A 23,848-nucleotide genomic window follows, 5' to 3' on the forward strand; every position below is an offset into this window, starting at 1 on the left:
AAATTTATAATCAGTTTAATGAGTAATAATTACATCATGCACATGTACCTGATGACTCATAAAGAAACGTATCATACTGGATTGACGAGTAGTTGTCTGATATTGACATCTTAATTTATAACTCTTTCCTTTTCATTGTTAATGTTCCTTACTAACTTTTGATTGATAATATAGACGTTGACATATCAAACGAAATCATTATTTCTAAATAAGCTTTTTTATGTATATTGTTTTTTTTCTTCTTCGAAACTTCATCATTTCTTATAAACTTGATAAAACTATTTCAGTTTTTTTTTTGGGGTCAAATAACTATTTCAGTTTTAAGATATTGTTTTCTAACCTACGACCATGTAATCTATTTCGGGCAAATATATATGACTTAAATTAAACACATATCGATGGAAGAGTATAAAGGGTTCAGTTAAACTCACAAACCTATTTGTAAGTTTGAATATTAAGAAAACAATATTCAACTATTCAACTATATATACTGAAACAGTTTTAATGTTAATTAGTTGTATTTGAATAAAAAAGGCAAGCTAAATGGAACTTATACTTCCAACTAATTAAAATATAAAATCTCCGTATTAGCATTAGTAGAAAAGTAGATACTCGTGTTACCGTGTAAACTAAAAGAATAAAAATATGCTTTTGAAAAGTATAAACTTTTCTTGTGCACCCATAACTTTAGCAAAAGAAACCATTATCATTCGTGAGCAATGGAAACAAATATACTAATATATTTATCTACGTTTGGTGCCAAAAGAACTTTAAAGGTAATGACGTCAAACTCGATGTTTCTAGTGAAAAGATTAGTAGATTACTACACTAGAGACATTATAAAACATGAAGATCCCAGATAAACATCTTAATTGGTTCATTTAATATGAAATCATGTATGTATAACATCAATGACACACCAACAACGACACGCTAGCTGTGAATAAATTAATTTTTAAATTTTTATTTATTGAGTAAATAAAGTTGATATTCTCTGTGTAAAAAAAAACCCAATATATAGTACCATTTTACCAAAAGAGAAATATATAATTCACATAAAAATTGGATTAATAAAGATAATCAAAAACATTTAAACGAGTCACACAGAATTATTGACATGTATGTTGTTCTCCAATATCACGAGAGAAGGCCGACTCATATACTAATTAGATATCGCGAGAATTAAGTGATAAATAACCACTTCGTTTCGTAGTGTAGTGTAATCTAAAGTTGCATTATATCTCCATCACGTGATATTTTTGCATCTCAAAGAAATAATAATCCCATGACCGCTTAAAATGGCATAGTAGGTAATATTTGTCATTTCTCAAGGGCAAACGGAACTTTTAGAAGGAAAAGCTTTGTCGTGTTCTGAAGGATCTGTGGTGGGGACGCATCGCAGCCGTTGGATTATTATTCGTAAGGTTCATCGTACAAGAATCGACGGTTTTCACAGAAGGTGTACCCTTATCGCGACACAGAAGATCATGTCACCTTGGAATACAGCTAGCAGGCTAAAGATTCCGAGCCGAGAGATAGCGTCGAGAACTGTAGCCGGCTTAAGTCGTTGTTTACTGTACTTATATATAAGTAGTACTGCTTATCAGTATTCCAGATTCCTTATCAGTGTAATAAGTGAGTGTTGTTATTACACTCCGTTATCCATCACCTTCGCATATTAAAATTACTTTAAAAAAAAAAGAAAAAAATTAAAGTCTCCATTTCTGCAAGATTTTAATGCTCTCTCGTATAAATATAATTCTCAAGAGAGAGAAAACTTGTGTTTTTTTTTTTTTTTAATTCCTGTTTAAAGAGAGAGAGAGAGAAAAAAAGAGAGAGTCCAAGAAAGAAACCAAATCCTCTTGTGGCCTCCTCTTTACATTTTTTCAGGAGAGAGAAAACTCAAAGCAGCTCTCTCTGGCCTTTGTTTTCTGAAATCGATCTCTTCTTCTTCTTCATGGTGAGTAAAGCTTCACGCTTCTGGGTGTAACCTCTGTTGTTAATGGAATCGAGCTCTTTCAATTTTTTTTTGGTTGCTTTTTGCTTTGTCCGCTTTTGATTTCATGTAGTGAAAAAGATGGCCATTTTTTTTTTTTAATTAGATGGACAACCCCATCCATAATAATACTTTGGAAGGAAGACCTAACTTTTTTTCCCCCAATTTTATAATTAAACCCGCCGGAGATAGTTTTAAAGATCTAGTAGTAGTTGATTAAGAGGCTCTTTTTGGATTTCTGAAGTTAACTCCCAACATTTTTATTTTAATTTTGAAACCCAGTTTTGTTTTTTTTTGAGAGATGATTACGATGTTCATTTAAGAGTTATCGTCGCCATTATTGTTGTTTTTTTTTTTTGCAGATCTGGTTGGTTTTTGTGCATCTGAGTTTGTAAGTTAAAAAAAAAAAAAAAAACAGTGCGGATATGTCGTCGCTTAGCAGAGAGCTCGTATTCTTGATCTTACAGTTTCTAGATGAGGAGAAGTTCAAGGAGACTGTTCATAAGTAAGTTCCCTTCCGATCTATTTTTGCTTTTTCTGGGTTTCTCTTTCTCTCTCTCTCTTGTCGTTTTCTTTAAATTTCCATTTTGGATTTTATTTTGGTTTGTTGTTGGTAATAATAATGGCCCATTTAATTTGAGATTTTTTTTTTTTTTTGTGAAAAACTAGGCTTGAACAAGAGTCTGGGTTTTTCTTCAACATGAAGTATTTTGAGGATGAGGTGCACAATGGTAACTGGGATGAGGTCGAGAAGTATCTCTCAGGTTTTACTAAAGTTGATGATAACAGATACTCCATGAAGATTTTCTTCGAGATTAGGAAGCAGAAGTATCTTGAGGCCTTGGATAAGTAAATGTTCATTTCATCATGTCTCTAACAAAAGAAAGAAGATTTTTTGTGTTTTCATTTTTGTGAACTAACTAACACTGGGTGCGGTGCTTTTTAATTTTTTGGTAGGCATGATCGTCCCAAGGCTGTTGAAATTTTGGTCAAGGATTTGAAAGTGTTTTCCACTTTTAATGAGGAGCTTTTCAAGGAAATCACTCAGCTCTTGACCTTAGAAAACTTCCGGTACGCCATTTTCAGGGGTTTTTTTTTAATAAAGCTTTTGAGGTTTAATGATGATATATTGCTACAGAGAATGAACTTGTTTGAACTTCAGGGAGAACGAGCAGTTATCCAAGTATGGGGACACAAAGTCCGCCAGAGCTATCATGTTGGTTGAACTCAAGAAGTTGATTGAAGCGAATCCGTTATTCCGTGATAAATTGCAGTTTCCTACCCTTAGAAATTCACGGCTCAGGACTCTCATTAATCAGAGGTATTTGATTTCTCCCCTTTCTTGTTTCACTTCAAGTTTTCATTCCTCACCTGCTTTTTTTTTTGACTCGTTGTTTCTATATGATTGCATAACTTGCAGCTTAAATTGGCAACACCAGCTTTGTAAAAACCCAAGGCCAAATCCTGATATAAAGACTCTCTTTGTGGATCATTCCTGCCGCCTACCAAATGATGCACGAGCCCCATCCCCTGTCAACAATCCGCTGCTTGGATCATTACCTAAAGCTGGGGGATTTCCTCCTTTAGGCGCACACGGGGTAGGTCATTTTCCAGCTGTTTTTTTTGTATTTCTATTAGTTGCAATCTTCTTCTCGTTTTGGTCCCAGCTCTATAGTTACCTCTACATGCCGTGCTTGACTTGCGTTTATGTCTTCAGCCATTTCAACCAACGCCTTCTCCGGTTCCAACACCTCTTGCTGGTTGGATGTCTAGTCCTTCCTCTGTCCCTCATCCAGCTGTGTCTGGAGGAGCCATTGCTCTCGGCTCTCCATCCATCCAAGGTAATTTGCTTATCAAATTTGGTGTTTTGTTGTAGAAGCTTTGTAATGTTGTTGCCTTTCAAATTCTATCCTTGCATTTCTTTTTTTTTTCAGAACCTTTGAGTTTCACCTGTGATCTATGTAACATGTTCTCCTTTTTGGGTCTTAGCAGCCTTGAAGCACCCGAGAACTCCTCCAACTAATTCTGGTGTAGACTATCCATCAGGCGATTCAGACCATGTCTCAAAACGAACAAGACCTATGGGAATGTCTGACGAGGTGACAGAAATCTGAAGCAAAGATAATATGTTTTCTTATAAATACTAATTTTATGCGATTGGTAATGGATATTTTAACTTAAAAATGTATTTCTTCTTTGCTCCACCGTATGTAGGTAAGTCTAGGTGTGAACATGTTACCAATGACATTCCCAGGGCAGGCTCATGGCCACAATCAAACCTTCAAAGCACCTGATGACTTGCCCAAGACAGTGGCACGAACTTTGAGTCAGGGCTCATCTCCCATGAGCATGGATTTCCATCCTATTAAACAGACTCTGCTACTAGGTCTTTTTTCTTGCTCTCGATATATATATATTTCATGTAACAAACGTCATCAGAAATTTTGTAACATCAGAAGTTTCTCGCGTCAATTTGCATTGTTCCAGTTGGTACGAATGTTGGAGATATTGGGCTCTGGGAAGTTGGTTCTCGAGAACGTCTAGTACAGAAGACTTTTAAAGTTTGGGACTTGAGTAAATGTTCGATGCCCTTGCAGGTGCTCTTATGAAAAAACAATCAGAATCTTATTATCTAGTATTTATTTGAAACTTGAGTAACATAAAATTTTGGTCTTTAGGCTGCTTTGGTGAAAGAACCTGTCGTTTCTGTCAACCGTGTGATTTGGAGCCCGGATGGTGCCTTATTCGGTAAGACTTTAGATTTGAAATGCTCTGTCAACTGATCTGGGTATTCATATGTGCGTTTTCAACTGGGTTTCAACTGCAGGAGTTGCTTATTCAAGACATATTGTACAGCTATACTCTTATCACGGTGGTGAAGATATGAGGCAGCATCTTGAGGTGTTATATTGTTTATAACGTCATTTTAGGAGCATGTCTTTTCTTTTCCTGTAGTTACAAGCATTTGTTGGTTCCAGATTGATGCTCATGTTGGTGGTGTCAACGACATTGCATTCTCCACTCCAAACAAGCAACTATGTGTTACTACTTGTGGTGATGACAAAACCATCAAGGTTCAGTGTTTTATTTCCTTTTCATAACTCCCCTTTTTTTGGGTTGGAAGTCAGAAAAGGACTAACCAATTCTTTGGATTAAGGTCTGGGATGCTGCAACGGGTGTAAAACGGCATACTTTTGAGGGCCATGAAGCTCCTGTTTACTCTATCTGTCCTCACTACAAGGAGAACATTCAGGTATAGCAATATTTCAACCGTTTCATATTTGCTAAGTACGAAGTTTAAATTTGGTTTTGGTCCTGACTTGTTTATTTTTTTTTGTGCTCAAGTTTATCTTTTCAACTGCGCTCGATGGGAAAATAAAAGCATGGTTATATGATAATATGGGATCTCGGGTTGACTACGAAGCTCCTGGTCGCTGGTGTACAACGATGGCCTACAGTGCTGACGGAACTAGGTTCTAGCATGATTCTCATTATCTCTATGTCGTGGTTCTGTTCTGTCTCGTCATGATGTTATAATAAATCTTTGGTCTAATTTTTGTTTTATGTACATGATAGGCTATTTTCTTGTGGGACGAGTAAAGATGGGGAATCGTTCATAGTTGAGTGGAATGAAAGCGAAGGAGCTGTTAAGAGAACTTATCAAGGATTCCACAAGCGTTCTCTTGGTGTTGTTCAGTTTGATACTACTAAAAACCGCTATCTCGCTGCAGGTGACGACTTCTCCATTAAGTTCTGGGATATGGACACTACACAGCTTTTGACTGCCATTGATGCTGATGGAGGTCTCCAGGTATGTAAATAAGTAAATACCTCGATCCTTCCTGGAAACCAAATGTTTTCATTTGAGCCATCATGACCCTCTATATTTTGTAGGCAAGTCCACGGATCCGGTTTAACAAGGAAGGCTCTCTCTTGGCCGTTTCTGCAAATGACAATATAATTAAGGTTGTGGCAAACTCAGATGGTCTAAGGCTATTGCACACAGTTGAAAACTTATCTTCTGAATCCTCCAAGGTACTAAATATTTTGCTCATTGGATCTTTCAACAAGCAAATTACTAACTCCCATATTGAAAAGTTTTCAACACTCTATTTCTCATTTACATGTGCAGCCTGCAATTAACAGTATTCCGGTAGCAGAGAGACCTGCCTCTGTAGTTTCCATCCCTGGAATGGTACGGAATGGATTCTTTTTCCCCTTAAGTTTCTTTCTATTTTTTGTTTGCGTCCAATTATCGTCGTTGTCACTTACGTTCCCTGCAGAATGGAGATTCACGGAATATGGTGGATGTGAAGCCAGTGATAACTGAAGAAGCAAATGATAAGTCTAAGGTATGGAAGCTTACTGAAGTCGGCGAACCCTCTCAATGCCGTTCATTGAGACTCCCTGAGAATATGAGAGTCACCAAGGTACTAACACAGGGACTGACATAACTATACTTAAATGGCTTTGACCCTAATGACTCGAAACTCTAGCAGATATCGAGATTGATTTTCACAAATTCGGGAAGTTCAATTTTGGCATTGGCATCAAATGCTATTCATCTGTTATGGAAGTGGCAGCGAAATGACCGTAATGCAACTGGAAAGGTACTTGTGGTCTAATATTTTCCTTTTAAGATTGTCAAAAGAAATGAAATCGTGATGAAATTCTATATCTGATTTGGTGTAGGCAACGGCTTCTTTACCTCCTCAACAGTGGCAACCAGCGAGCGGAATCTTAATGACAAATGATGTGGCTGAAACTAATCCAGAAGAAGCTGTACCATGTTTTGCTTTATCCAAGAATGATTCCTACGTGATGTCAGCATCCGGAGGAAAGATCTCTTTGTTTAATATGATGACGTTTAAGGTAAACTCCCAGCTAAAGATAGTGCTCCGTCTAGTGTATGCAAACAATGTTTCGTCTGTTACATTTGATTTTGTTGTTGGCTAAGCGCAGACAATGGCTACTTTCATGCCGCCTCCTCCTGCTGCAACGTTTCTTGCCTTTCACCCTCAAGATAACAATATCATTGCGATCGGGATGGATGATAGTACAATACAGATTTACAATGTTCGCGTTGATGAGGTTAAGAGCAAGCTTAAAGGACATTCTAAGAGAATAACCGGCCTCGCTTTCTCCAATGTACTAAATGTTCTGGTTTCGTCTGGAGCAGACGCGCAGGTGCTGATTCATCTCATGCTTTTTAATCAAGAATTTCAATCTTTCTTTTTAAGTCTTGTTGTGAATGTTTGGTTATTGTATCTATTCAGCTTTGTGTATGGAACACGGATGGATGGGAGAAACAGAAAAGCAAGGTTCTGCAAATTCCACAGGGAAGATCAACGGCGGCTCTTTCAGACACGCGTGTTCAGTTTCATCAAGATCAAGTACACTTCCTCGTTGTCCATGAAACGCAGCTCGCTATATACGAAACAACTAAGCTTGAATGCATGAAACAGGTTTAAATATTTCCTAATTTCTCTCTTTCTCATGCATCTCAAAGTCAAACCCTTAACTATTGTTTTTATTTGTTATAGTGGCCAGTGCGTGAATCATCAGCTCCAATCACACATGCGACGTTCTCATGTGATAGCCAACTGATATACACAAGTTTCATGGACGCTACAATCTGTGTCTTCAGCTCAGCAAACCTTCGATTGCGTTGCAGAGTTAATCCCTCTGCATATTTGCCAGCTTCTCTCAGGTGAGTGAAAAAATGGTGAATAAAAATGAATATTAACAGAGCAATATTGAATCTTGAATCTCCATAATGTGTATGCAGCAACTCGAATGTCCATCCACTGGTGATAGCGGCTCATCCGCAAGAATCCAATATGTTTGCTGTGGGTCTGTCAGACGGGGGAGTCCATATATTCGAGCCGCTTGAGTCTGAAGGCAAATGGGGAGTGGCTCCACCGCCTGAAAATGGCTCAGCCAGCGTTGTCACGGCTACACCTTCGGTTGGAGCTTCTGCCTCAGACCAACCTCAGAGATGATATGTAACCAATCTGCTTCAGTTATTTACTGCTGTCTCCTTTTTTTTTTGGGTTATTTAGATCTTTTCAATTTTTTTTTTTTTTTTTGGTTTGGAAGAAAGCAATCTAACTAGGTGAGTGAATTAATGTAACATATTATCTATAGCAAGGTGTTACAGTTCCCTAATTGGTTAAAATTCAATGTTGCTTGCTTTGATTTTTTTACTTCTTTTTTCTTGGCTTTGAGAAATCTCTGTGTTGCAAAAGAATAACATTAACGCAAAGGTAAGGACGATTTTGCAAACTTGCAACGTAACCGTGGTCCGAAGTCCGAACCTAAGCACGAACTAGGGAATAAGGATTAAATGCCACGTGCAGCTTCGATAATGGAGTTAGGTTTGGATAAATTTATAAGGAAAAATAATAAGACTGTGCGGCCCACGGCCCACGGACATATCTAATGAACCCCAATTAATAATAATATCTTCAAAAATAGTAATTTGAGAAGTTAAAAAAAAAAAATCTCAAGTTACAAAAATTATCAAAATCCAGAAGGTTCATCATACTCGCCAATCATACTCGCCAATCAACCATCGACCCTCGAAGCTTAGCTTCAATACTAAAATGGCGACGCTATCAAAACTAGAGTTTGCCACGACCTTCCTCGCTTTCACGGCTCCTCGTTGCTCGACAGCCTTGAATTATGGCTTCTCTTCTTCTGCAGCCGTCCCGGTTTTCTCCAGGCGCAGAGCTATGGCCGTTTCCTTCAGAGCGACGCAGTCGTTGTTCTATTCCCCGGTGGTTAATTCCAATCGCCGTCGAAGATTCTCATCTGTTTCGGCCTCAGCTTCCGCCCCGCCGCAGACTGAAGATTCCGATGTTGTTACCACTAAGATTCCGCCAGATAACCGGATTCCGGCTACTATAATCACCGGGTTTCTGGGCTCTGGCAAGGTCAAGAGTATTTTCAATTTCATTATCATTTTAGGGTTTCTGTATTTTCATCCGGCGAAGTGTAAGAACTGTTCAATCTATAGTGAGAGAGTTCATGGAATTTATAGCGTTTGGTTATTGTGTTTATGATGAACAGACGACATTGCTGAATCATATACTGACCAAAGACCATGGGAAGCGCATTGCCGTGATCGAGAATGAGGTAAGTTGATAATCCTCGCCTAAAATTAGTATAATGTTGTTTGATTTTTTTAAGTTGACTTGTCTATATCTCATGTTTGATGTGAAATTCTCAGTATGGTGAAGTTGACATTGATGGTTCACTTGTTGCTGCTAAATCTGTGGGAGCAGAGGATATTGTGATGCTCAACAATGGCTGCCTGTGTTGCACTGTTAGGGGTGATCTTGTGAGGATGATTGGAGAATTAGTCAATAAGAAGAAAGGAAGGTTCGACCATATTGTGATAGAGACTACAGGTAGGGTACATTTTTTATTTAGTACCACTCTTAGCTCTAGAGCTACTTATCCTTTTTCAAAAACTTACTTTCTATGCTTAAAGAATCTGGGGAAAGGAGTAATGAGTATGTGATGTATGTTTCTTTTTCAGGATTGGCAAACCCTGCACCAATTATCCAAACCTTTTATGCTGAAGAAGAAATTTTCAATGATGTCAAACTGGACGGCGTTGTTACTCTAGTTGATGCTAAGCATGCTCGTTTGCATCTAGATGAGGTCAAACCCAAAGGTGTTGTCAATGAGGCTGTTGAACAAATTGCGTATGCAGATCGTATCATAGTTAATAAGGTAGCCAAATTTCTTTGTAACTCAACTGTTTCAAATAGAATGTGATAGTTTTCGTGATCTTGAGAGGTTGAATCTCTCTAAGATACTTTATAGTTTACAAATAACTTCATTTGCACAAATGGTATTGACATGTAGTCAGGAAGTCATGGATCCATGTTTTACCCCAGTGTGTAGGGTAGTTGTCATTTGTCCATAATATATTGTTTTCCCTCGACATATCCGCTTTCTGAAAAGTGATTGTACTTTGTTGCAGACTGATCTTGTTGGTGAAGCAGAATTGGCTTCGGTGGTGCAACGCATAAAGGTACATCACGCATCTTCTTCTTTTTTCATGTATTTCACTAGATGATTATATGTTACTTGTTCCCAGCTTTCTATCAGACGGTTCTTGGTTATTTTGTTCCATGTTAACGTATTTGCTATGTTACAGACAATAAATAGCATGGCTCAGATGACGCGTACAAAGTACGGAAATGTTGACTTGGATTATGTTCTTGGGATTGGAGGTTTTGATCTAGAGAGGTCTGCTTCTTGTTCAACCTATGATAATATTCAGTTTGGTGTCTTGTAGCTTAACGCAAATATTAAGGTGTTTATTGCTTTATCAGGATCGAAAGCTCTGTGAATGAAGATGACAAAGGAGATCACCATGATCACGACCATGATCATCACCATGATCACGACCACCATCATCACGATGAACATGGTAAGGTTATTTAGGAAAGCATTGATTAGTTATACGAATTGCATGCTCCAGCTTTACAAACATGGATTTTTGATTCTGGTCTCTCTCATCACAACCTAATCAGTCTCTGATTCTAATACGGCAGAGCATCATCATCATTCTCATGATCACACCCATGATCCCGGTGTTTCTTCAGTCAGTATAGTTTGCGAAGGAAGCTTAGACCTTGATAAGGTAATATATAGATAATTAGCATCTTGAGAGGCACACAAAAGTCTCATATAAAACAACTGTTTTGATGAAACCGTATGTTAATCTTCAAATTTTGTCACAATCCATCAGGCAAACATGTGGCTCGGGACGTTGCTGATGGAACGTAGTGAGGACATCTACAGAATGAAAGGTCTCCTCTCGGTCCACTCCATGGAGGAGAGATTCGTGTTTCAAGGAGTCCATGACATATTTCAAGGATCACCAGACCGGTTATGGGGAAGAGATGAGGCCAGAGTGAACAAGATTGTCTTCATTGGAAAGAATTTGAACAGGGAAGAGTTAGAGAAGGGTTTTAAAGCTTGCTTGATTTGATTCTTGGAATCTTTATCTTTATACACTATGTGTATGTATACCGAGGAAAATAGTCACTGAAGTTGTTGTAACGCATCACTATTGTGGCATAGGCGACTTAAGAAATTTCATTTCAATATTTCGTGATTGTCTATTTCAATGTCGATGGCTCCTGGATATAAGGTTAAGTAGATAGGAAAGACATGCGGTTGTAAAACATATATGGAAGAGATGCGGTTGTAAAACATATATTGAAAAACATATATTGAATAACAAGTAGTCATATTACACCGGAGATCTCGATGAGAATTACAAAAGGTTCCACCAAAGTCAGATCAAATCATCGAAATTCGACTAAACCAAAAGAAAAACCAAGTTCATCTACTTGCATAACGTCTTGGTCAGACCCATGTCCACAAAAAGTCTAAAAGGTCTTACACTTGATTAGTCATCAAGTATTTTTGGAATGAACATGTTTTCGTAGATCATTGGCAATACACTGGATCCATGAGAACTAACCTCGTAAGCTGGATTTAGCATGACAACTTCACACCCTGTAACCCGTTTTGGAATCTTTTTGACTTTATTGATGACGTTTCTGAAACTTTCATTTAGCATCAGTTTACTCAAAACTAGACACTCCCTTATAAAGTATCTTGCTAGCTGCATCTTGCTTGATGTCTTTGTAACTATGGTAGGTATCTTCAATAGAACAAACTTGACAGATGACTTGAAACACTGAGGAACAAATGAGTCTTTAATCTCCTCTGTCTCTGGAAGACCGTCGAATTCCTGATGATACAACAACACCAAGGAAAATTTAGTTCTTCATTGTTGGAAATGAATCTCAAAACGTAATTTACAAAAGTAATGGAAATGATGCACTGCGTACCAAGTCAAGTGAGTTCAGATTCGGGCAGTAACCAAGAAACGTTGCAAACATTTCCCAAGAAGACTCAGGCAACAAAGCATGCAAGCTAGTCAAGTTAAAGAACTGAGGCAGCGGATCTAATCCGTAACAATCAGCGATCTTCTGTGTATGGAGAAAGAAAAATGTCATAATTAAGAAATTTGTACAATCCGAATTGTTACTAAGCTTGATGCGTACCTCTAGTGTTCGAGCAGAGATTGTCATTTCACGGACTGTGGATATGGCTGTGAGAAAACCAAGGATCATATCATCATCATCATCCTCCTCTACATCAAAGTGAAGATCGATGTTCACCTTAGCATAAGGACCAATACTCTGAACTATGAAACTCTCAGATTGGTAATTGATGATACTCATGTACTCGAGTTTGGGAGCATAAATTTTAACCTCAGGATCTCCACCTTCCTCACGCATAGACTCTAGTTTGAAGAGTCTTAGTGACGGAGAACGCACACAAACAACTCCGAGATGATCATGAGGATGCGTGACTATGATTAACTCATTGATAGCTGAGCATCTTGATACGAGAGTCTCAAATATCAAGGCTCCATCAAACTTGACGGCTTCGAGATGCATAGTCTTGAGGCAAGGCAAAGAAACCAATTCTGATTTAGGAGGAGCATCCAAGGCTACACCATAGAGGGTTAAACTCACCAGCGTCGCACATGAGTAAAGGGAGAGAGGCATCCTCACCGAATCCGGGGCATCAACCTTACTGACAAGTGTCATATGAGAAACTCCACGGTTAACGACATCATCGATGAGAGACACGAAAGAAGTCTCACAATGCTCTTCGACGTCCGCGTCATAAACCCACCTGAATCTCTCCAATTTGACATTTTGGTTAGACTCCTCCATAAAAGTATCAAAGAAGTACTTCAAACCCCAATAATCAGGGAAGTTACTGGAGTCCAGGTCCAGCGTAGGAACGTGTTTCCATAGATATCTCCATCGGTTAGACAAAACGCTAGTGCGAACAGAATCCTTGGTGGAGAGATTAGAAAGGATACGACGTAGCAGATCATCGGGTAAACCGCTTATCCTATCGGATCGCCTCTGGTTTACAGATGTTGTAGCCATGCCTACACCCTAATTTTTTTTACAGAAAAAACACATAAATATATTTTTTTTTTTTTTTTTTTAATAAGCATGAAAAATAATCGTTTGGGATAAATCACGGAGTAAAGTATACTCACCACCGAATTTGTTTGGCCAAAAGTATAAAGGACCCCAGAGAAAGAAAAAGTAAACAGCAATATTTTTATTTAAAAGGGTACTGCAATTATTAACTGAGCCTCTGCCCTCTAGGTCTTTTCGTTGCCGGCGAGAGAAGTACAAGTAGAAGAAGAAGAAGAAAACACGGAGGCTTTCTCTTAAAAAGAAAATGGTCAAGGTCGGTCAGTGTAAATAGTAATAAATAACTGACCTTCATTGACTTTTTTTAATGGTAATTAATTTTCTTACCATTAAAATTGATAATTAAAAATATACACTATTCGATAGTGTGATAAGATTGGTATAATCTGAAAAGACCACACGAGAAAATAATGATTGCCTGTTTGCCACCATTCTTTAACCTTTTGGTTTTCCTTCTAAATTTCGTTTCATTAATAAGTAACAGTGTTTTAGATTTTGATGTTATCTCCTCCGTCTCAACTCCCAAGTACGGGTTTTCTAAGTATTATAATATTTTGTGTTCATCTATTACTTTGCTACTAAAAGTTCCTATATAAATCATTGATTCTAAATCTAGAATCTTCATACAAAATTGAAAAATGGAAAAAAAAGGTCTAATAATCCAAGCTAAGATAATCAAAATTGATACTTTTCAATAGATCAAATATTTTAAAAAAACTTACTAGGTTTTATATAAATAAACCAAAATCTAAGCATTAAAATAAATTAAAAAACTTCAATAATAAATAAACATAACAATGAAGAAATCAATAATGATCGATCAATAGTGTGATAAGATTGGTATAAGTGTATAACTATAATTTGAAAAGACCACCCGAGAAAAATAATGATTGCTACCATTCCTTAACCTTTTGGTTTTCCTTGTAAATAATGCGTAACAGTATTTTAGACTTTGATGTTATCTCTTCCGTGTCAACTCTCAACTCCCAAGTATTACTATAATATTTATTTTGTCTTCGCAACTTGCTGGCTAATCAAATCTGGCGGCGACTGTAGCTGGTTTACAATGGGCCTACAAACCTTTAATGGGCTTAATAAATTATGTAACCCAATAAATATAAAAACCAGCCCAGTCAGCTCCGTAAGAAGAAAACTCCGGGTCGGGGCATTGAGTGGGTGACCCGAGTAAATTTATCTTCCTGCTCCGTGGAGCCAAAAAAAACCTAGAAAGAAATCGTTATGCGATTCGAGAGATTTGCAAAAATTGTTTGATTTTGAGGTTTCGATTAGCCTTGGGGTCTCTGTGTGAAAGGGTGCTGAATTCGATATCTGAGAAAACCCAACCATGGAAGACGACGATAGTTACATTGAGTATGTTCCAGTAGCGAAGCGTAGAGCAATCGAAGAGCAAAAGATTCTTCAGCGGAAAGGAAAAGCTTCTGAATTAGAGGAAGAAGAAGCTGAAAAGGATAAGCTCGCTGAAGCAAAACCTAGCTTACTCGTTCAAGCAACACAGCTCAAGAAAGATGTACCCGAAGTCAGTGCTACTGAGCAAATCATCTTACAAGAGAAAGAGATGATGGAGCATCTATCCGATAAGAAGACGCTCATGTCAGTTCGTGAACTCGCCAAAGGTATCACTTACACTGAGCCTCTCTTAACTGGCTGGAAACCTCCTTTGCATATTCGTAGGATGTCTAGTAAACAGAGAGATCTGATTAGGAAGCAATGGCATATTATTGTTAATGGTGATGATATACCTCCGCCTATTAAGAACTTCAAGGATATGAAGTTTCCTAGACCTGTTCTCGATACGCTCAAGGAGAAAGGGATTGTGCAGCCTACTCCTATTCAAGTTCAGGGTCTTCCTGTGATCTTGGCTGGGAGAGATATGATTGGGATTGCCTTCACTGGTTCTGGAAAGACTATGGTTTTTGTGCTTCCTATGATTATGATTGCTCTCCAAGAAGAGATGATGATGCCTATTGCTCCTGGAGAAGGTCCCATTGGTCTTATCGTTTGTCCTTCTAGAGAGCTTGCTAGGCAGACTTATGAAGTCGTTGAGCAGTTTGTGGCTCCTTTAGTCAAAGCTGGTTACCCGCCATTGAGGTCTTTGTTATGTATTGGAGGTATTGATATGAAATCCCAGTTGGAGGTTGTCAAGGGAGGTGTCCACATCGTTGTTGCTACCCCTGGGAGGTTAAAGGATATGCTCGCCAAGAAAAAGATGAGCTTAGATGCTTGCAGGTATGACTTTTTTTTTTTGGTTCTTTTCAATATGATTAACCAACCTGATTGTGTATATATGTTTGCTCCTTTTGTCTGTGCTGCGGTGTTGTTTGATCTTATATTCTCGTTTTCTGAGTTATGCACTTGTTGGCTAGATTATTGGGGGTTTCTGTTTGTTTGTGGTTATTGTGTTTTGCTGTTTCTGGCTCTAGGATCTGTTAGCAGCTTAGCGCTTCTTTGCCATATATGTTCTTTATTTTGTGATTCGTTAGTGTTTGTTTTGCTTTCAATAAATTTTCAGCACTCATGTTTCTTTCTGAATGCATCTTTCTTGTCTTTGGAGTCTTAAGGCTGTGCCATCTAACTTTAAAATCTAGATAATGTTGGATGAGGATGATGTTTACCTTCCTTTTTTTTCCTTATTATAGGTACCTGACACTAGATGAAGCAGATAGGTTGGTTGATTTGGGTTTCGAAGATGACATCAGGGAAGTCTTTGATCACTTTAAGTCTCAACGTCAAACACTTTTGTTTTCTGCCACAATGCCCACAAAAATTCAAATCTTTGCCAGAAGTGCGCTGGTGAAACCTGTGACTGTTAATGTAGGAAGAGCTGGAGCTGCGAATCTTGATGTGATCCAGGAGGTAGAATACGTCAAACAAGAAGCAAAGATTGTTTACCTCCTCGAGTGTCTACAGAAAACCTCTCCACCGGTTTTAATATTCTGTGAGAACAAGGCTGATGTTGATGATATTCACGAGTACTTGTTACTGAAAGGAGTGGAAGCAGTGGCCATCCATGGAGGAAAAGATCAAGAAGACAGAGAGTACGCAATCTCTTCGTTTAAGGCTGGGAAGAAAGATGTCTTGGTCGCAACTGATATTGCTTCAAAGGGTCTGGATTTCCCTGATATACAACATGTCATCAACTATGACATGCCAGCAGAGATTGAGAACTATGTGCATAGGATAGGACGAACAGGTCGGTGTGGTAAAACTGGGATAGCAACTACATTTATAAACAAGAATCAAAGCGAAACCACACTGCTCGATTTGAAACACTTGTTGCAAGAAGCCAAACAGAGGATTCCGCCTGTCCTTGCTGAGCTGAATGATCCAATGGAAGAAGCAGAGACCATTGCTAATGCAAGTGGTGTCAAGGGTTGTGCGTATTGTGGTGGTCTTGGACATCGTATTCGAGACTGTCCAAAACTTGAGCACCAGAAGAGTGTGGCCATATCTAATTCTAGAAAAGACTATTTTGGCTCTGGTGGCTACAGAGGAGAAATATAATCCTTCTTTCCAATCATCTTTGTTTTTGGTCCCTTTTGCTAGTTATCTAATCCTCGCTGTTACCGAACTGTGATGTTTTATGTTCCATCTTGTATTTCTACAGCTTTAAACTTGTCTTCTCGCCATCTGATTAGAAACTCTGATGGTGTTCCCTACTATCTATACCTTTGATATCTCTTATCCATCTATAACTTGGAAGTTGTTCCGTATCACTTACGTAAAAAATAAACCCACGATTTTGAATCTCAAAGATTATTCTACTTATTATATAAATTGCTCTATGGCTAATTTGGCTTATTTACATTGGTTTTTTTTTTCTAACACCCTACTTTTTACACTCCACATCATCATCTCTTTCCTCCACTTAATAATTCAACATCCATTCAACTTTTTAACATCTACAATAGTATTATTTAATACTCCCTCCGTTTCATAATATAGAATGTTTAGAGAAGTTTTTTTGTTTCATAATATATGATGTTTTCAAGTTTCTATGTAACTTTTAGATTAATTTAATACTTTATATTATGTAGACTTGTTTATGATTGGTTAAACTTTTTTAAAGTGGTTATTTCTTAATCTGCGTGTTTTACTCAAAACATCTTATATTTTGAAACGGAGGGAGTAAAATTTAACATCTTATTTTATTTATTTTATTATTTTATTTTTATATATTCAAATAAAATGAAACAAGTCTCTATTTATAGAGTATAAATAATAATAAATTTTGATGTAAAGCAAAATAAAATAAAAATTTGATTACTTTAAAATAAATGATGTCAAATAGTTAGGATGAAATTAAAAGTATAAAGAATTTTAACAACAAATAGTTAGCAACATGTGTTCTAGTGGTACCCATTTTTATTTATTCAACATATTGAAAGAATTCAACATGGTTTAATCCACATAGATTTTTTTTCATTTTTCAACACCTTCATTATATGAATTCAACCGTTGAATTTATAATTCAACACCTCCATTGTAAGTGCAATTTTTATAACTTTTATTCAGTCAAAACTCAAAACTGATAAACTTTATTCAGCCAAAACTGAAAAACTTTTTATTCAGTCAAAACTGATAAAAAAACTTTGACCAATATTGATTGGAAAACAATGTAGTCATCATGGTCTCAAAGTTATAAATAGAGACATTTTCATAAGAACCCATTCATAATAAAACATAAAAAAAAAAAATTAAGTAGAAATATGGGGAAAGTAATTAGCATGGTGTTGATAATGATGATATTGGCGGTAATTGTGCTAGAAGGCGAAGCAAAATCAGAGATAGAATGCAGTAGGATTTGTCGAAATCATTGCAAACGCACATCACCGGTATCAGAATGTGCGGCTTGTCGTAAAAAATGCTACCAATCTCCACCGGTTGCAATGAGAGCCAGGAGCCGCGTAACAGCGTCGGAAGAACAAAAACATCAATAAAATATACTACTTGTTTTAATTTATAGATAAATTATATGGTGATTTTATGGATGTAGGTTCGTCCAAACATTTTAGTATTTCTATACAACCATTTAATAATAAGATGATATATTTTATGTTTTTCGTAATTTACATAATATATAGAAAAACATAGCATATATGACTATATGAGTAACAATGTGAATGAAAATGGTTGAATACTACGTAAATTAGTTTGAGCAAAGTCTAATCTTATAATTATACAATATTAAAAAAACATTTTGATGTTTAGAAAATTAGGCAAATTCGAAAATACATTTATAAAAAAAATAACCATAACACGTTTTGTAAACTTTAATAACTTTAAGTAAGTATATAATTAATTTATTTCAACTGAATATAGGGGAAAAGAGTCATTTCCGACCTATATAATATTGAAAGTGCCAATTTCTACTTGTACAAACTATCGGTACCAATTTATTTTAGTACTCAAATAAAATTCAAATTTCATACCCAATTTTAAATATAGTGCCGATGTCAAAGTCAACATCAACAAATATTAGTCAAACGCTGACTCAGATGGCATCATATACCAAAACGATGTCGTTTTGGTGTTATAATTTAATTTTAAAAATAAATGTATTATTACAGATCGAACCCTGGTCAATCAAGGGTTATAAACAAACCTTTTACCATTTGATCCCAGAGACTTATTCGAAAGGAAGGGGAACTTTAATGTTTATAACTATGAACCTTACTAGAGAAATTCATTGTGCTCACCGTTCTTCCATTCCCGTCGCTTTTTCCGGTGGTTTGCTTTGTTTCAGGTGCTTAACCTCCACGAATCATCAACTTAAAGAGATTATTATACTGAAAAAATTTGTAAAATAACATGAAAGACCACCATGGGCTGATCTGGGAGAGGAGGAGACAACAAAGTCGGATCTGGATGGAGAAGAAACCATGGCGGAGCACGACCAAGAGCAGCCATCGACGATACCAAAGAAAAAAAGGAAGAGGAGCGAGGAGGATGAAGATTCTCGCCCAATGGGTATAGTTATAAACATAAAAATTACGTAATATTCCGAATAAGGCTGTTGGATAATTTGGTAAAAGGTTTGCTTTAAATCTTTCATGGACCAGGGTTCGAGTCTAGCGTCTTACTTTTTATTTTGAAACGACGACGTTTTGATATATGATGCCACCTCACTAGCCATGTGTCATCTGAGTCAGCGTTTGACTAATATTTGCTAATGCTGACTTTGAAATCAGCATTATTTTTTAAATTGGGTATAAAATTTAAATTTTATTTAAGTACATGTATAAATTAGCACCAATAGTTTGTACAAGTAGAAATTGGCACTTTCCATATTGTACAGGTTGGAAATGGCCTCCCCTGAATATATAGTAAATAAATGATAATTAATTAGTAACTATGGGCCTACGATATCAGCTAAATATAGTAATAGTGAATCATAGAATTGTGGGCTTGAGATTGTTGGGCTCCGTCAAAAGTCCACAACAAAACGTGGACACTATACTATTACCAACACACGCGCACCAGTTGCGCGTAAAGCGCGTGTATCCAAAACGCGTAGACTAAAACCCACCGAAAACGCTATTTTTTAGCCTAATTACGTTTTTTTAAATAACCCGGCGCGTGAAACAAAGGATGTAACGTTTTGTATTGGTTTGTTTTTTTTTTTTTTTTTGACCTGTTTTTTAAAAAAATTTTGGATCCACTTTTTGTATTATATAGACGTGTTTTAGACGATCCATGATTTTTTGATTCATTTTAGTATCGTGTAGTTGTACATAATTTCTTGTAATAACTGGATTCTTGTTATTTAGTATTTTTATTCAATAAACATCTAAAGAGACTTTTTTTGCTGGTAAAGGAATCTATGATTATGAACTGTGTGATGCTTCTCTCAAGTACGGAGATAAGAACATTCAGCAACTCTTTAGACACATTCAAAGTTAAATAAGAAGACTCTGACAGATTTAGGATCACTTGTTTGGTTGGTGAGCTAGCTTGCTAGACATCTAGATAGAAGTAGAGTATCATTTTTTACGTTTGGTAATGGCCCCCATTAAACAAAATTTAAAGCACCTCCTCTATAACCAACATGATTATATTTAGGAGAAGATCCTGAAGAGGAAACCACCATGTGTGGCGAAGAAGGGAGCAAAGACGAGAGACTCAACAGCCATTAGCTTGATCAATATGTTAAGCGACGGTCCTGATGTATCCTTCAACGGGTCTCCTATTGTGTCGCCTATCACCGCTGCCTTGTGTGGCTCTGACCCTTTTGGTCCTAAGCTCCTCGCGTGCTCTGATGCACCCGCCTGCGCTTATATTTTAGCAATCATTAAATTTCTTTCATATTTTCTTTTCAGGTTTTAATTCACGCATCTCTCAAAAGGCTTACTTACCTCAATGTACTTCTTGGCATTGTCCCAGGCTCCACCAGTGTTTGATGCAGATATCGCAATCTGTTCAAAATACTCCCAACAATCTTAATAATGATATGTAAAAGCTAAGGAGAAGAAAAACCGGAACCTCGCAAGTTTACTGGTTCATTACCTGAACTCCGGAGATAAGGGAGCCAGCGAGGACACCAGAGAGGGTCTCAACGCCAAAAAAGAAACCGACAATCAGAGGCGTTAGCATGACGAGGCAACCGGGAGGAATCATTTCCTTGATGGAAGCATCAGTTGAGATCTTGACGCAGGTTGCATAGTCAGGTTTTGCAGTACCTTCCATGAGCCCCGGGATGGTGTTGAACTGTCTTCTCACTTCTTCAACCATCTTAAGAGCTGCACTTCCAACGCTCTTCATCGTCATTGCAGAGAACCAATAAGGAAGCATTGCTCCAACAAGAAGCCATCACGACCTTTGGAGTCAACACATCCACTGTATGTATTCCTGCTCGGCTCACAAATGCACCAAACAGAGCCAATGACACTAAAGCAGCTGAACCGATCGCAAATCCCTGTCATAACAAGTCACACAAGTTTGACCTCTGTTTGTATAACTCTGAGAAGGAGATGGTACTGTTATGATATACCTTTCCGATAGCAGCAGTGGTGTTTCCAGCCGCATCAAGAGCGTCAGTTCTTTCTCGGATGCGGTGGCTCATCCCAGCCATCTCAGCAATACCACCAGCGTTGTCACTGATTGGACCATAAGCATCAATTGCCAAACCAGTTGCAATGGTACTGAGCATCCCTAGAGCAGCTACAGCTACACCGTACATTGCAGCAAAGCTGAAGCTAACAAATATACTGACAGCAATCGCAAATATTGGAATTATGACGGATTTGTATCCAAGAGCAAGCCCAAATATCACGTTGGTGGCTGCTCCGGTTCTGCATGAATCTGCCACGTCTTGCACAGGGCTGCCAAAGCACATACAGACGTTAACTTGTCATCAAGAAAGAAATTGGCAACCAAAACGAGTCAAAGTAGTCTCTTTACCTGTATGCATTGCTCGTGTAGTATTCAGTAACAAAGCCGATAATGAGTCCAGCCCAAAGACCAACAGCAACACATAGAAATAGCTCCCTGCAACATTCCATAATCAAAGTACTTGAAACTTTGAAAAGCGTTCACATAGAAGCAAATGCAACTAAGTGAGAATCTTACCAGTTTTTCACAACTTTCTGTGTCCCAAAGTTGAAGATGGTAAAAGAAGATGGTAACCCAATCCAGGACACTAGAGCGATCCCAACAGTCATGATAACCGTAGAAATGATAAGCTGGTTTTTCAAAGCCGGTTCAATCTCCTTGACTGCCTTAATCTCAGAGATATCAGTGGCAAAGAGGGTAGTGATCAAACAAACCAAGATTCCCATTGAACTGATAAGCAATGGGAACAACATGGCAGTGAAATCATGGTTGTTTCCAAAAGACGAGATAGAAGCAACAACAAGTGCAGCACAGGATGATTCAGCGTAAGATCCAAAGAGATCAGAGCCCATCCCAGCAATGTCACCAACATTGTCACCCACATTATCAGCAATCACCTGTGAAACATAGCAACTTAGTTAACCTCCTAAAAAAAGAGTGTCCCCCCATGAAGTTTGATAAAAGGGGAATTGGCTTACAGCTGGGTTTCTAGGATCGTCTTCTGGAATATTCCTTTCTACTTTGCCCACAAGGTCAGCACCAACATCAGCAGCCTTAGTGTAGATTCCACCACCAACTCTACCAAAGAGGGCCATGGAAGAACCACCAAGGCCATAACCAGTGATAGACTCAAAAAGGCCTTCCCAGTCATCACCGTAGTAAATCTTAAAGAGATTGATAGTAATGTAAAGCACCAAGAGACCGTTTGCAGCGAGAAGGAAACCCATCACAGCACCAGACCTGAATGCAACGATGAAGGCCTTTCCTACACCTCTCCTTGCCTCCAAAGTGGTTCTAGCATTGGCATAAGTGGCAATCTTCATCCCGAGAAAACCAGAGAGGACTGATGTCACTGCGCCGAGGACGAAAGAGATGGTGCTGAAGACAGCAGTTGCAAGAGCAGGCTTGCATGTTCTTGTCTTGTCGTAAGTACAAGGCTGGCTCTTGGTGCTGAATCCCTCGACAGAACCGAGGAAGAGAAAGATAATGGCGGCGAAGAAGACCATGAAGACACCAACATATTTGTACTCGGTGAACAGAAAAGAGGTTGCACCTAAAACACACAAAACATTGGGAAAAGCAAAATGTCAAATGACTCGTTTGATTAACAATTCAAAGCTTGAGACTAAAGTTCAAAACCATCCTCCTTCTCTAAGTAAGCAATTTAGATTAACAACACGTGGGAGGCACGTGTAACAACACTCGAAGCTATGCAGTATGCACAATGCACTACCAGACCAAATCCAAAACTAGATATAGTTACTTACATCTCTGGAACTGGAAAGATCCGAACTTGAAGAGTTAAAAGACTAAAGTTTGGATTTTTTCATCTTTCCGAAAGTGATAATTTTTTACCAAAGAATTTTATACTTTTTTTTATTCCACCAACGAAGACAATATGATCTCTTAAAAAACAGAGCAGATCTAAAGAACAGAGAGAGAAGAGAACCGTAAAAAAGATCTAAACATGGATGTATGACCTTCGGATATAGCGGTCTGTATCTCAGCGCACTTGGCCACGACGCTCTGATCGTTAACACCTTCCTCTTCCTCGATCAAGTAATCCCCGTGTCCATTCTTCCCGTCTTCGGTAGAAGAAGGATCGCTACGATCGGCGGTAAGTTTCACGCAAGAGACAACATACCACTGGAAAAGCGAGAACACGATACCCACTACGGCGCAGACCGGTACCAAAATCTCCGTCCAAAGCTCCGGTAACAACGCCTTCGGCAACATCGCTCTCCTGAATCCGTACGCAAATCAAAGAGAAAGAGAGACAGAGAGAGAGAGATTGTTATGCTTTGGGGAGAGAGATGAAGAAGATGAAGTTGGAGAGGAAGTGAAGCAACTCGGTGGCATCGTGTCGTTTTATAAACAAGTTAGAAGAAGAAGAAGAAAGGTCCTGTCTTGTTTTGCTCCCAATGGGATTACCTACGCTTATGTCCACGCTTTCTTACTATACACCGACTTATATGAACCATTCAATTTTAATCCAACGACTTGTAACGTGTTAATTAGTCTTGAAGAATTTATCGCGGTGGATAGGCTTTATTGCCACGTCATATACACGTGGCTTAGACTCGCTTTAATAAATTTAAAGTTTGGCCTTCTCATATTTTTTTTTTATTTAAATAAAACCTTTTTCTTCTCATAGTGTGACAAAAATAAATATAAATATTTGGTCTATGTTGGTTTCAATCCTGCCAATGAGATCTCTATTTATTAT

The 23,848-nt window shown here is 37.9% G+C and overlaps 6 protein-coding genes across 9 annotated transcripts; 4 read left to right on the forward strand and 2 right to left on the reverse strand.

Annotated features, from left to right (window-relative positions):
• The first annotated feature begins 1,537 nt into the window (after nucleotides 1-1,537).
• Nucleotides 1,538-8,202, forward strand: LOC104774388 (topless-related protein 1-like). 2 transcript variants are annotated; one of them, XM_087464553.1, is made up of 25 exons: nucleotides 1,538-1,960; nucleotides 2,359-2,501; nucleotides 2,666-2,845; nucleotides 2,954-3,067; nucleotides 3,159-3,317; nucleotides 3,417-3,594; nucleotides 3,714-3,837; nucleotides 3,989-4,095; nucleotides 4,211-4,382; nucleotides 4,484-4,593; nucleotides 4,675-4,744; nucleotides 4,824-4,897; nucleotides 4,975-5,070; nucleotides 5,154-5,249; nucleotides 5,342-5,469; nucleotides 5,573-5,807; nucleotides 5,891-6,031; nucleotides 6,129-6,191; nucleotides 6,280-6,426; nucleotides 6,496-6,606; nucleotides 6,689-6,868; nucleotides 6,959-7,183; nucleotides 7,273-7,461; nucleotides 7,540-7,706; nucleotides 7,785-8,202. In XM_087464553.1, exons 2-25 carry the CDS (start codon nucleotides 2,422-2,424, stop codon nucleotides 7,996-7,998), a joined length of 3,360 nt encoding a protein of 1,119 aa, XP_087320679.1. In that variant the 5' UTR covers nucleotides 1,538-1,960; nucleotides 2,359-2,421; the 3' UTR covers nucleotides 7,999-8,202. The 2 variants fall into 2 exon arrangements, with proteins under 2 accessions (XP_087320679.1, XP_087320678.1); XM_087464552.1 differs by having other exon boundaries at nucleotides 1,676-1,960; nucleotides 3,986-4,095.
• Nucleotides 8,203-8,417: 215 nt separating this feature from the next.
• LOC104714327 (uncharacterized) lies at nucleotides 8,418-11,124 on the forward strand. Of its 2 annotated transcripts, none has more exons than XM_010431644.3 (9): nucleotides 8,418-8,931; nucleotides 9,068-9,133; nucleotides 9,228-9,408; nucleotides 9,540-9,736; nucleotides 9,990-10,040; nucleotides 10,167-10,258; nucleotides 10,345-10,442; nucleotides 10,567-10,655; nucleotides 10,764-11,124. In XM_010431644.3, exons 1-9 carry the CDS (start codon nucleotides 8,602-8,604, stop codon nucleotides 11,004-11,006), a joined length of 1,347 nt encoding a protein of 448 aa, XP_010429946.1. In that variant the 5' UTR covers nucleotides 8,418-8,601; the 3' UTR covers nucleotides 11,007-11,124. The 2 variants fall into 2 exon arrangements, with proteins under 2 accessions (XP_010429946.1, XP_019085185.1); XM_019229640.2 differs by having other exon boundaries at nucleotides 8,485-8,931; nucleotides 10,546-10,655.
• Nucleotides 11,125-11,222: 98 nt separating this feature from the next.
• LOC104714328 (F-box/FBD/LRR-repeat protein At1g80470) lies at nucleotides 11,223-14,024 on the reverse strand. Of its 2 annotated transcripts, none has more exons than XM_010431645.3 (4): nucleotides 13,113-14,024; nucleotides 12,094-13,005; nucleotides 11,878-12,018; nucleotides 11,223-11,777 (listed from the first exon to the last, which is right to left on the reverse strand). In XM_010431645.3, exons 2-4 carry the CDS (start codon nucleotides 12,994-12,996, stop codon nucleotides 11,430-11,432), a joined length of 1,392 nt encoding a protein of 463 aa, XP_010429947.2. In that variant the 5' UTR covers nucleotides 12,997-13,005; nucleotides 13,113-14,024; the 3' UTR covers nucleotides 11,223-11,429. The 2 variants fall into 2 exon arrangements, with proteins under 2 accessions (XP_010429947.2, XP_010429949.2); XM_010431647.3 differs by having other exon boundaries at nucleotides 11,878-12,015; nucleotides 13,113-13,302.
• A 155-nt stretch (nucleotides 14,025-14,179) lies between these two features.
• LOC104714329 (DEAD-box ATP-dependent RNA helicase 35) lies at nucleotides 14,180-16,825 on the forward strand. The gene is made up of 2 exons (XM_087464554.1): nucleotides 14,180-15,300; nucleotides 15,711-16,825. Exons 1-2 carry the CDS (start codon nucleotides 14,399-14,401, stop codon nucleotides 16,573-16,575), a joined length of 1,767 nt encoding a protein of 588 aa, XP_087320680.1. The 5' UTR covers nucleotides 14,180-14,398; the 3' UTR covers nucleotides 16,576-16,825.
• A 921-nt stretch (nucleotides 16,826-17,746) lies between these two features.
• On the forward strand, nucleotides 17,747-18,131 carry LOC109126606 (uncharacterized). Its single transcript, XM_019230304.2, has one exon. The coding sequence runs from the start codon at nucleotides 17,781-17,783 to the stop codon at nucleotides 18,009-18,011; it is 231 nt and encodes a 76-aa protein (XP_019085849.1). The 5' UTR covers nucleotides 17,747-17,780; the 3' UTR covers nucleotides 18,012-18,131.
• Nucleotides 18,132-19,934: 1,803 nt separating this feature from the next.
• Nucleotides 19,935-23,567, reverse strand: LOC104714331 (pyrophosphate-energized vacuolar membrane proton pump 1). Its single transcript, XM_010431650.3, is given in 10 exon segments — nucleotides 19,935-20,180; nucleotides 20,182-20,339; nucleotides 20,427-20,486; nucleotides 20,578-20,878; nucleotides 20,880-20,986; nucleotides 21,062-21,392; nucleotides 21,472-21,558; nucleotides 21,640-22,019; nucleotides 22,101-22,675; nucleotides 23,103-23,567. Coding segments are annotated over 10 exon segments (2,352 nt in total). The 5' UTR covers nucleotides 23,359-23,567; the 3' UTR covers nucleotides 19,935-20,083.
• Nucleotides 23,568-23,848: the final 281 nt, after the last annotated feature.

This window comes from Camelina sativa, chromosome 9 (genome assembly GCF_030686135.1).
Source record: "Camelina sativa cultivar CO46 ecotype springtype chromosome 9, ASM3068613v1".
NCBI classification, from domain to species: Eukaryota; Viridiplantae; Streptophyta; class Magnoliopsida; order Brassicales; family Brassicaceae; genus Camelina; species Camelina sativa.